Genomic DNA, 12,178 nt, shown 5'->3' with positions numbered 1-12,178 from the left:
TATGAGGGGCAAGGGGGAGGGGGAAAAAAAGGGGAGAGAATTGAACAACAGCAGAGGAGGTAGAGAGGGAAGATGGGAGGGGAGGGGAGGGGAGGGGGGATAGTAGGGGATAGGAAAGGTAGCAGAATACAACAGTCACTAATATGCCATTATGTAAAAATGTGAGTATGTAACAGAAGTGAGTCTGCATTATGTATTTGGGGAGTTCAAAACCCAATTGAGTCAAATGTATGAAAGATGATATATCATGAGCTCTGTAATGTTTTGAACAATCAATTAAAAAAAATGGAAAAACAAAACAAAACAAAACAAAAGTTTGCTGTCATCAATGGGCTTGAACATAGAAATGTATACGGCTTATCAGATGTCAGACTCCAAGGACCTTCCTATAGGCATCAGAAGCACTCACAAAAGAACCAAATCGTGTTCACTGAGAAACAATTGTAAGATATGAACCAATGTTCTACATAAATCAACACCTAAACCCAAGCCTTCAGAAAGAAATGGCCTAAAAAATGGACATACATCTAATAGTTCTGTAGGTTTGGTTTGAGAACAGCAAAATTCAAGAAAGCACAATGCAAAACATTCACCAAGAACAAGAAGCCCAACAACAGCAATTACGGAAGGATGGAGTCAAGACTAGTTCCTCCCAGACAAAGATGGACATACTACCCAGATCCTCTAATTGTGCCTATCCTGGAGCCCTAGTTTATATGAATCATGTGACACCCTCTCTCCAATTCAACATATGCCCCAATTTTAAAGTATCCACAGACCACTCTTTTGGCCACAAAATAGTTCCATTTGGCTGCTGCCAAGATCCTACCATATACTGCTTTTATCCCATCCAGGTTTTTCCAAGTTTCAATTCTAATTCTTTTTGCTCTTCATCTTTTATAAAGTTGAGAGAAGCTAGGCAAAATGGTCATACATACTGTAATGATTCCCATGCAAGGGACTACTTTTTGACAAAAAGGAACAAACTAGAGAAACAACATGGATGAATTTCAAAACAAGTATATGAAAGTAAATAAGACACAAGCAGGGGAACTTAATCCACAGTGGCTGTCGATGTGGTGAAAAGAACTAAATAGAAAAAAGGCATAAAAAAAATTTATTGGAGTGATGGAAATGTTTCATGTCCTAATCATAGTGGCAGGCACCTGGTTATACAAATTCGCTGAAATATGTAGAAGCAGACACCTAAAATACACATTTTGCTTGGTACAGTGCACAAGCCTATAATCCCAATGATTCAAGAGCTAGGAGGCTCTTGAAACAGTAGGATTGCAAGTTCAAGAGCAGCTTCAGAAATTAAACGAGGCCAAGCAACTTAAGAGTAGTTTATCTTTTATTCCTCCTACTTCTCTGGCAATAAACAAAGAGTTGCTTGTTTTTCTACCTTTTATTTTTCGGTCACCTTCTCAGTAATAATCTTATTTGCTCTGCATTACTTGAATGACCTCATAATCAAGTTCCCTTCATTAATTTTTGGTTTCTCCAATACATAATTCAAATAGTAACAAGAGTACTTCCTTCATCATTCCTCTATTTAAAAATCTTTCCCTGAGTAAGTTCTGGAGATCTACAATATAGCATAATGACTATAATTAATAATAATGTACTATACACTTGGAAACTGCTAATACCTTTATTCTCACCACAGGAAAAAACATAAGTATATGAAGTGACAGATGCAAATCAGCTTGATTTAATCACTCCACAATATATTCATATATCAAAACATACTATACTCTGCAAGTGTATACAACTTAAAAATCCTTTCTCTGCCCCCCTAAAACACCCCACAAAATCTACAACATTGAAAGATACTTCATAGAAGGTATACATCATCCACACACAAATAATACAGCAATACTTATAATCCCATTATAGGTGAAGACAACAATGAAAAAAGCATGAATTGTTACACACATACCTCCTACTCCAGGCACCAAATTTGGCCCAGTAGTACTTTGTCCAGCAGTGCCACTGGTAGTACTACCAGCAGTGCCACTCACAGTGTTTGTAGTGCCACTAGAAGTTGATGAGCTCTGGGAAGCCTGTGGAGCCCATGGATTGGGTAAGGGATCTCTATTTTCTGTACGAGAAGGTTGACTACCTTCACCTGAGGATGTATTGCTCACTAAGGAAGCAAATGGATTACCGCCAAACTGTAATTTAAAAAAAAAAGACATGAAAATCAGAAATAAGCTTTTAAATAATAGATATAGAAAGTATTTTTTAATGAAATCACATTCCCCACATTCCTCAATCACACACATATTTGCTTTAGAAGCTACTTTGGGGCTTAAGCCTTGGAACCAGCGAATCACCTGCTCTTGTGCAGCACTCAGCATAGGTTCCTGAATGTCCGTGTACATGCGCCGCAATGCATTATATCCCCCAGGAATACTTTCAAGGTTGCTCAAGGCTCGGTCCTGGTTTCTCATCATTTCCTGCATCATTGCTGGATTCCTGGCAAGTTCCAATGTCTAAGGAAAAAAAATATGTTTTAAAAAAAGACTGAAATACATAAGAATTATCTTAGCCATTAACTACTGTTAAAGTTTATGGAAAGCCATTGTTTCAGACTAGCCTCTTCCACTATGCCCCAGTACACCAAACCAAACCAGAATGGAGTCACCTGTACTACATGTGCCTTGTAATCAAACTGAACTTGGAAGGTTAGTTTAAAAACAAAATGATAGATTCCAGTTAACCTTAATCAGCATAATAGGAAAGCAACTCTTTACAATGATCAATCTTCAATTTGCTTTTTGTTCCTTGTTTTTACTTTCTTTTTCTGTTTTTGTTTTTTAGTAAAAGGGACTGAACCCAGGGGTTATTAACTGCTAAGCCACATCCCCAATCCTTTTCTGAGACAGGGCCTCAATAAATTGGTGAGATTGGCTTTGAACTTGTGATCCTCCTGCCTCGGCCTCTCAAGCCATTATGATTATAGGTGCGCACGACCACACCTGGCTCCCTATTTCTACTTTTTTCAGCTCTTTTTTTTTTTTTTTAAATCTCCCAGAAGCAAAATTCATTTGCTCTACTCATGAGAAGACTCACTTTATTTTACAGAATGAGGTATAAATCCAGAATCACAAAAGCCAATTTGAGCTTTACACCAAATTTATTATAATTTTTAAGTCAGAAAACTATTTTAAATAATTCATGGTAGATTTTACCTCAAAAAGTAAGCAAAAATTCAAATAACATCAAAAAGGAAGCATTTTGTTATGAATAAAATGCCCATATCCAGAACTGAACCTTTTGTTTCTTAAATCCTCAAAATAAGTGACTTTTAAATGTAGCATAAAAATCCTGGGTTCATATAGTCATCAGGGGTGGAGCTGTGGCTCAGTGGTGGAGTACATGCCTAGCATGTGTGAGGCACTGGATTCAAATCTCAGCACTATATAGTTACTAATTAATTAACTAAAGGTCCATCAAAAACAAAACAAAAAAATTTTAAATAGTCCAAATTAGTGCTTTGATGAGTTTTCCTAAACAGTGAACAGAATTCTCTTTAGCTTAGTAGTATACACAGGGCAATCTGTGTCACCATAGAAAATTTAAAAAGAAACATAATTTTTTTGGGTAAATAAACTGAAATTATTTTTCTACATACTTGTCTCATTATATCTGGATTATTCAGCATATGACTAATTTCTGGATTTCTCTGTATCAACTGCTGCATTTGTGGATTGGCCATAATTAACTGCCTCATTAGATCAGGATTTGAGAGCATGCTCTGGACGAAGGGATTTTCCATGATCTGGACCATCATTTCAGGGTTGGACAAAAGTTGTCGCTGCATTTGGCTCTGTAGTTCAGAGAAGTTGGTAGTATTCAAACCTAAGCTACTCAGACCTGCAAGTCCTCCAAGGCCACCTAACAGGGAAAAAAAACACATAAGAAATTTTAACATTACCATGCCTGTGCTAAAATATGAAGATTCAAAAATATTATCTGACTCAATAGTCCAAGAAACAGTTTTAAAACAAAAACAGAGTTCCTATTACTCACACACATTTTATTTCTGTACCTGAAATTAGCCAAAACTAATACTGATGGCACTAGGTTCAATTCTCAGCATCACATATAAATAAATAAAAGTCTATCAACAACTAAAAAAATATTTTTTTAAAAAAATGTATTTGGTCCTTCTCCTTGGTTCCTGACAGAGTTCCTAAAACCCTTAGAATTTTCAGAGTGGTAGGTGTGATGTCTTTTGTAATTCAAAGTAGACTTTTTTGATTTTTTTAAAGCTAATTAGGGTTAAAAGTATAGGGTCCCTTCATAGCCTCAGGACAGAGCTGGTCATCTGAAAGACCAAAGGATGAAATGGAACTTTGAGCCCCACCTACTGACCTCCAAGAAGGAAAGGGAATAGAGTTGAGAGACTGAGGTCTACACAAACTTTCTAAAAATATCTTTCAGGGTTGGTGAGAACACCTAGATAAGAGGAGAACAGAGTATTAATTAGGGTATGGAAGCTTTTTGCTCATCCTCTACCCCCCTCTATACACACACACACCTTGCCCTATTTACCTGTTCAAAGCATTGTTCTGTTCCAGTTATATTTACTTGTTTATCATAAAGGATACAAGTGTTTCCTGAGTTCTGGGAGACCTTCTAGCAAATTCTATACTGAGGGCTGCTGGGCAAAGGAACTCCCAGTTTTATAACTGATTCATCAAAAGTATAGGGTGGCCAGAAACTTCCAATTCATGTTTGAAGTGGGGATAGTCTAACATGTGAGTCCTGACAACTAACTTCTAATAAAGTGTCAAAACTAAACTGAATGTACAACTATAATGCACCAATAAAAAAAATATGAGAAAAAAGACTGAATTGAACATTGAACATCCACAGCTGGTTTCCGAGAATTGGCATCCCGGAAGATGCCAGCTAAAGAAAGTAGCGGGACCCCACACAGGACTATACTTCTATCTTCCACAACCCTAACTTACATTAACAAGTAAAATGCACTATAAATTCTGGTTAAACTGCTGCTGCCAATCAAGGAGATAGAAAGCCAGGAACACTCTAAAAATAGATAACCTCTTTGCAGGAATTAGAACACAGAAAAATCTAACAGATCTAAGAGAATGATTAAATATGTATCACAAAATGCTTTATGAAATTACATAACCAAACAAATGCATAAATTCCTCACTTACTGAGCATTTTCTATATATACAAAGGACAAGGTAAAAAATGCTTACATGGACTTAAGTAATTCAACAGATATATAATACAGTAATAAACTACCTAAGTGGAATGGCTGCTTTGAGAAGACATGATACTTAATAATAGAGAAGTGGGGAAGGCTGGGGGTTTAACACACACACACACACACACACACACACACACACACACGCACACAAAAAAACAACAACAAAAAAAAAACCAGTATATACACAAAATAGCAATAAATGTACTGACATATTCTTGAAACCACAAAAAATTCAGTATGACACATATAGTGGTTACCACATAGTTCATGTGTAGCCTTTTATACTTGTACAGGGCCATGTGACAAGTTATGGCCAAAGAACTGAAAGAAATGATGTGTATCACTGTGTCAAATTCAGATGCTTAAGTTGCCTCTTCTGCCATGTTCCAAGTGCTGTAGCTACAAGACGGCAAAAATTCATTAGCTTGAGTCTCTGAAGGACTATAAGAATGAGGGCCTCAAAGGCCAGTGAAGCTGGGCAAGGAAGCATGCACCTATAATCCCAGCAGATCAAGAGGCCAGCCTTAGCAACTTAGTGAGACCCTGTTTCAAAATTTTAAAAATAATAGCTAGGGATGTGGCTCAGTGGTAAATTGCCTCTGGGTTAAATCCCCAGTATCGAGAGAGAGAGAGAGAGAGAGAGAGAGAGAGAGAGAGAGAGAGAGAGAGAGAGAGAGAGAGAGAGAGGGGGGAGAAGAGAAGAGAGGAGAGGAGAGGAGAGGGAGAGAGAAAAGAGACAGAGAGAGAGAGAAAACAGAAGAGAGAGAGAAACCCGTAGCACACAAGGAAGGTTTGTAACAAGAAATTAAACTTTGTTATAATAAGCCACAGTGTTTGGGGTTATCTATTAAGACCAGACAATCTACTATAACTTCTGAAATGGGTAATAAATAAGGATGGAGCAGACAGGCATGGGTTATATCTTGAAAATCTTTCAAGAGAACTGAAACATTTTAAGCAGAAAAGCCACTGAAGATGATATTCTAACAGCACTATAGAAATGAATCAGAGCAAACATTATAAATGAAAAAATTAAGGATCTACATCCAGAGAGTACAAGGAGAAACATCTACATGGTGGTGGATATAAAAAGGTTTCAGACCAAGAGCCTCCATGGGGAAAAGAGGCAATTTTTTTTTTAATATTTATTTTTTAGTTGTATTTGGACACAATACATTTATTTTATTTTCTTGTTTTTATGTGGTGCTAAGGATTGAAACCAGGGACTCGCACCTGCTAGGCGAGTGCTCTACCCCTGAGACACAACCCCAGCTCTGGGAAAAGAGGCATTTGAAGAGCAAGATGCTATGTTTGTTTTGTTTTTCTTTTTCTTCCCCACATTTGTTTTCTAAAACATCAGGTGACTAAAACCAGATGAATATAAGGCATGAGTTCAGAAGTGAGGTAAATTGAGGTAGAAATGTGGAGGATCATCAGAATATAACCCACACTACGAACGGGGGGTGGGGTGGGGGGGAATCCTACAAGTGAGATAGAAAAGGACTGGTTAGAAAGTTAACTATAGAAAAAACAATATCTAGGAGTTACAGGAAGAAAATTTCAAGGAGAGATTTTTAAGTATTAGGAGTTGTAGCTCAGCAGGAGAGTACTTGTCTGTCACATGCAAGGTGTTGGGTTCAATCCTCAGCACCACATAAAAATAAATAAATAAAATGAAAGTATTGTGTCCAACTACAACAACAAAAAATATATTTAGAAAAAAAAGAGAGACTGATTTAAAAATGGAGTTTACTATATTTGAGAGGTCAGTAGCAATCTTATCAAGGAATTTTCAGTGACATGATGGGACAAAAAAAATAAAAGTCAACTTAGTGAAGGGAAAATATACTCAAAAAACAGAAAATGCCTTTTCTAAAGACAGCTGAGAAGGAAACCTACAGAGAGGATGGTAAGATTCAACAGCTTTACAGATAACAACCAGCAAAAGGAAAATTTGAATATACAAAAGAAAAAAAGAGTAATTGACCAAAAAAAAGACAATGAGGTAAGAAGGGGTAGGATTAAGACTAGAATTAATGGGATTAGGGAGCTTTGTAGCTTCAAACAAATTAATTAAAAGCCTCTCTAGCCTTCAATATTCCTGTCTATGAAGTAAGGAAAGATGACATAAATTTACCTTAACAACACCCTTCATAAGTATGAACACTAATTATATCCTAATCTCTCTAGTGTTCATGTTAATAATTTTGCCATCTACTCCATGTTCGTACAAATGTCAAAATATACTGTCATGTATAACTAAAAAGAACAAATAACAATGAATAATTTTGCCACCTAAAATTTACCTGCCTTAATCAAAGGAGACATATAGCATAATACCTTTTTAAAATAAAAGCAAAAAATTTTTTTAAAAAGTAAATATGAATATTCAAATTCATGCCATTTTCTAAAATCCTTCCATAGTATAACTGAATTTGCATAGTATAACCGAACTAATAAACTACTTACAGAAAGGATACAAGGTATGTTATGATCTTGATATGTGAAAATTGTGCATATAAAAAACAATGACATTTCAAGATACTATACTAGACATATAATTTAAAGACTGAAAGAGGCTTTAAGTCATTCATCTACCTATTTCAACTTTTGTTAGCTTCAGAATATTTTTTACTTTTCACAGAACTCCAAAAACAAAAAACAAACAAAAAAAAAACACGGATACATGAAAAGTAGTTTTAGCTAATATAGAAGATCCTTAACTGCTGGGCTTGCTCTCAGGCCACAGTCCTTCTATGCATTCAGGACAGTTAGAAAGTAATTAATATAGTCTAATTCTTTCATTTTACAAATGAAAAAAATTATTGATTACAGATTATGATCAACAACTGGTAACACTTCCTAAGATGTAATTATGTAGTGGTCAGATCAGGTATACAAACACTACATCTTTCATTATGAAAGAGAACTGTGTCATTTATTGACGACTTATCAAATGCAAATAAATGTAAGCTAATCAAACACACTTGTATTCCCAACTTTTCCTTAACACCATCAATTATAGAAGTAAACTGCAGAAGGTTTTTAAAATTTGTTGTTAAAATTACTTAACATTTTATTCTGTCATTTATCTAAAGCTACCCTGGGAGGAAAAGGAGTTATTTGATTTCTACAAAAAATGACTAACACCACTTACCTAAACCAAAAGGGTTGCTAGTAGTAGAACCAGATGTTGAATTACTATTAGGAGCTGAAGAGGTGGTAACATTGTTTCCAGTGGTATTTGTTTGCTGAGCTGAATGGTCTTGAGGCCTAGAGAAAATAATTGAATCAAAGTAAGCAGTAGAGTTAATTATTTTTAAAAGAACCTCTGATATCCCAATATCCAGAAACAAAGGGTAAATTCCAGATTCAAATTATCATAAAAATAACTAAGGACTAGGGAGAAAAAAAAAGCAGAAACATAGTAAAACCTTATAAAATACAAAATATACTGCAATTGGCCCTCCTCTTTGAGTATGATATACACATAAATATTTGTGTGTGTGTGTGTGTGTGTGTGTGTATATATAAAAATTATTTCATTACTTTCAAATATACTGATTACATCTTAAGAAAGGGAGAGAGGTTACACCTCACAGAAGAAAATCGATGACTGGTCACATCCACAAAGCTTAACTCTATAAGGAAGTTTTAATCTATCCCCTTCTAATTCTGCAGGGCTGGGGGCCAGTTTTACTTTGATCCTTGAAATTTTTAAAAGTAAAAAATAAGAAGAAAGAATTCATCAAAGCCGGGCACGGTGGCACACGCCTATAATCCTAGTGGCTTGGGAAATTGAGGTAGGAGGATGAGTTTGAAGCCAAGTCTCAGCAACTTGGCGAGACTTAGTAAGACCTTATCTCTAAATAAAATATAGAAAAGGGTTAGGAGTGTGGCTCAGTGGCTTTAAAACCTTAAAAAAAAAAATTGAAAAGGTTGAGATAGAATTAACTAAATCTATGGCTTCTTTTTGATTCCAAGATGTAGAGTTTTTCATTTTAACTGTGAAAACAGTATCTTGACTTGCAACTACTTGTACAGTCAGGCATCAACTCCAATACCTGCACACATGTCCCTCTGTAGTACTGAGTGACTGAGTAGACACAGCATACACATTGAGTTAGATTACCACATGGAGTGTCCTCAGAAATTTACACCATTAATTGTCACTGAAAGATATTATGTGTATATAGGAGCATAGAACAGGAACAGGAGAAATAAATTTTTTCATTAGTAAAGGAAATAATTGTTATTGGAGGAACACCAGAATAAAAACTTGAATAGATATCAACAGCTGGAAGAAAATCCTGGAGAACACACCATAGTTCTCAAGAAATGTTGTACCACTGATGATCCTGACAGAACAGAATTTGATATCATAGGGAAAACATGGACAATGATGACTTGGTCAAAAGAGGATTCAGAAGACATACAACCAATGTGAAGTAATTTTAGAAAGGCTTTAACCAATTTATGTCATTTATCTTTTTTGTATGTACACAAGTGATATGATAAAATCCCATACCCAAATGAGTCTAAAGCCACTCTATTATGATTTGGATGAGATGTCCCCCATGTGTCCTCTCACTTGTGAGTCAATGCAAGGTTTGTACCAGTGTAACTCCACATCAAGTTCAACCAGAATAGCATCCGAATTAGAGTAAGTTATACTTCATGTATGTATAATATGTCAAAATACACTCTACTGTCATAATACATACCTAAAAAAGAACAAATTTTTTAAAAGAGCTCGATAAAATATAAACTTAAAACCTTAAAATCAGTGCATTAATCCCTTGATAGACATTAACTCGATGATGGTTCTGTAAACAGATAGGGTGTGGCTAGAGGAGGTAGGTCATTGGAGGGTATGCCTATGGGATTAATATTTTGTCCCTGGTAAGCATTGTCTGTCTGTCTGTCCCTCTCTCTGCTTCCTGATGGCCATGTCCTGAGCCACTTTCCTCTTCTGCCATGATGTTCTGCCACAGCAGTAAAAATTCAAATTAAAACACACTCCATCACTAAAGATAAAATAAAATTGTGACAAGAAAGTTCCAGCTTAATTAGGAGTATTCTGAGTGACACACAAAATAAAGGTCTCTCTTAAAAGCTGATGGTGCTCAATTTAATGAAATATGCTTACTGATTTGTAGTTGGCTAAGATACCCAAGATCTTTGTCTAAAAATCTCCCTAAAACAAAAATAACTAAAAATGTATTAACTTGCTTGTTCTCCAATTCAAATAACTTAGATATGATGACTGAACACTGCTGAATCCTCTAAAGTATTAAATGATTATCTGATAATGTATAAGTGCTACTGTTTTCTAAAACATTTTATTAACAGTAACAGAGAAAGGAACTTTAATATTTAAATATTAATGACAAGGAAAGCCCTTTAAAGTCAAGACTGTTTTTTAAAAGAGAAATATAAATATTTATTACAGTTTAAAGACATGTGTCCTCTAAAACCATACCTGTTTTGTGTTTTGATGACAAGGTGAACGGTAAGTCCATCATGAATTCCATGCTGACTCAAAGTATCTTGATCTTTTAAAATTTTTCCAGCAAATATCAACACAAGTTGGTCAGTATGTGATTTAAAACGTTTAGAGATTTCTTCCTTGAACTAAATAAGATAAAAATAAATATGTATTACAGGTGTTTATGAAACACCATCCAATTTAGTTTCTAAAAGTACCTCAAATTCAAACAATACAACAACACATCTTTTCTGTGTTAAATTACCACTTATCTCTAACAAAAATCTTATTTTGATGTACATATTTTATATTCTATCTTCTGCTAAAGTCTAACAGTTCATTGTTTCCAATATCCTTCTTTAAAGTCAATGGGACCAAATTTAGTTCAAGCCACAAATTACAAGTTTACAATAAGCTATTCCCCAGATTTCCACCTCCATTTCTGCTCCTTTACTTCTAATTGCATACATGTACAGCCAACCTTATGGTCTATTATACCGACTATCCATAGTAATTTTTGCATTCAACAATTAACAAGTACTACTAGAAAGAAACAAAATTAAAAAGTAAAAATCTTTCCCTGAAAGTTAGTAATCCATTGAGAATCAGTCAAGTACATTACAAAGTACAGAGGCACACAGAAGGCAATTAGACAAGGCTTTCCAGAAGTGTAAACCAAAGAGATTGGGAAGTAACCATGAAAACCTGGAGAGGATTATCTAAAAACATGCAAAAACAGGAGAGAAAAGAACCTGATAATAGAACGATAAGCTAATATAAGAGATCACTGTTTCTCAAATTTTTACTAAAATCACCAGAACACTTAGGCTTACCCAACTGTTCAAATCAGAAAAACCTCACAATGGACCTAGGAATCTACATTAACAGACTGCCTCAAGGAATCAGTCCAAATTTTTAAAAAAGAATAACCCGCTTCAAATCACTCTATGTGACTGCCTTATAGCAGTGGAACTAAGACAGCACTACTGCTAAAGAGATTTTTTTGGAAATAAATGGGTCATAAAACAAACCTTGGAAATTTCAAGTAATTAAATCAAAAGTATAAGAATGGTATTATATTAGAAATCGGTAACAGAAAATGGGTGACACACTGGCGAGTGATAATGACCAAATTATACTGTTATATCATGTGTATCTATAAATATAGAACAAGGAAGCCCACAATTAAGTACACCAATAAATATAATACATCAAAAATATATTAGTTGGGGTTGGGGATATGGCTCAAGCGGTATAGCGCTCGCCTGGCATGCGTGTGGCCAAGGTTCGATCCTTAGCACCACATACAAACAAAGATGTTGTGTCTGCCGAAAACTAAAAAATAAATATTAAAAAATTCTCTAAATATATATATATATATGAAAAATAACCCAGGAATGAAAAAAGAGGAAGAGAAGAGAGAAAGGAAGAAGGAAAAG

General features: G+C 35.1%; 1 protein-coding gene across 1 annotated transcript in view; it reads right to left on the bottom strand.

The window, feature by feature from the left end:
• Positions 1-12,178, bottom strand: part of Ubqln1 (ubiquilin 1) — a 45,449-nt gene that overhangs the window by 16,318 nt on the left and 16,953 nt on the right. The window contains exons 2-6 of the mRNA XM_005340911.4: positions 10,734-10,885; positions 8,409-8,524; positions 3,641-3,903; positions 2,340-2,498; positions 1,943-2,177 (exon numbers count right to left, since the gene is read on the bottom strand). Of these exons, the coding sequence (XP_005340968.2) occupies positions 1,943-2,177; positions 2,340-2,498; positions 3,641-3,903; positions 8,409-8,524; positions 10,734-10,885 (925 nt within the window). The remainder of the gene's footprint in view (positions 1-1,942; positions 2,178-2,339; positions 2,499-3,640; positions 3,904-8,408; positions 8,525-10,733; positions 10,886-12,178) is intronic.

Source organism: Ictidomys tridecemlineatus, chromosome 4 (genome assembly GCF_052094955.1).
Source record: "Ictidomys tridecemlineatus isolate mIctTri1 chromosome 4, mIctTri1.hap1, whole genome shotgun sequence".
Lineage (NCBI taxonomy): Eukaryota > Metazoa > Chordata > Mammalia > Rodentia > Sciuridae > Ictidomys > Ictidomys tridecemlineatus.
This window is presented reverse-complemented; position numbering and strand designations above follow the sequence as displayed.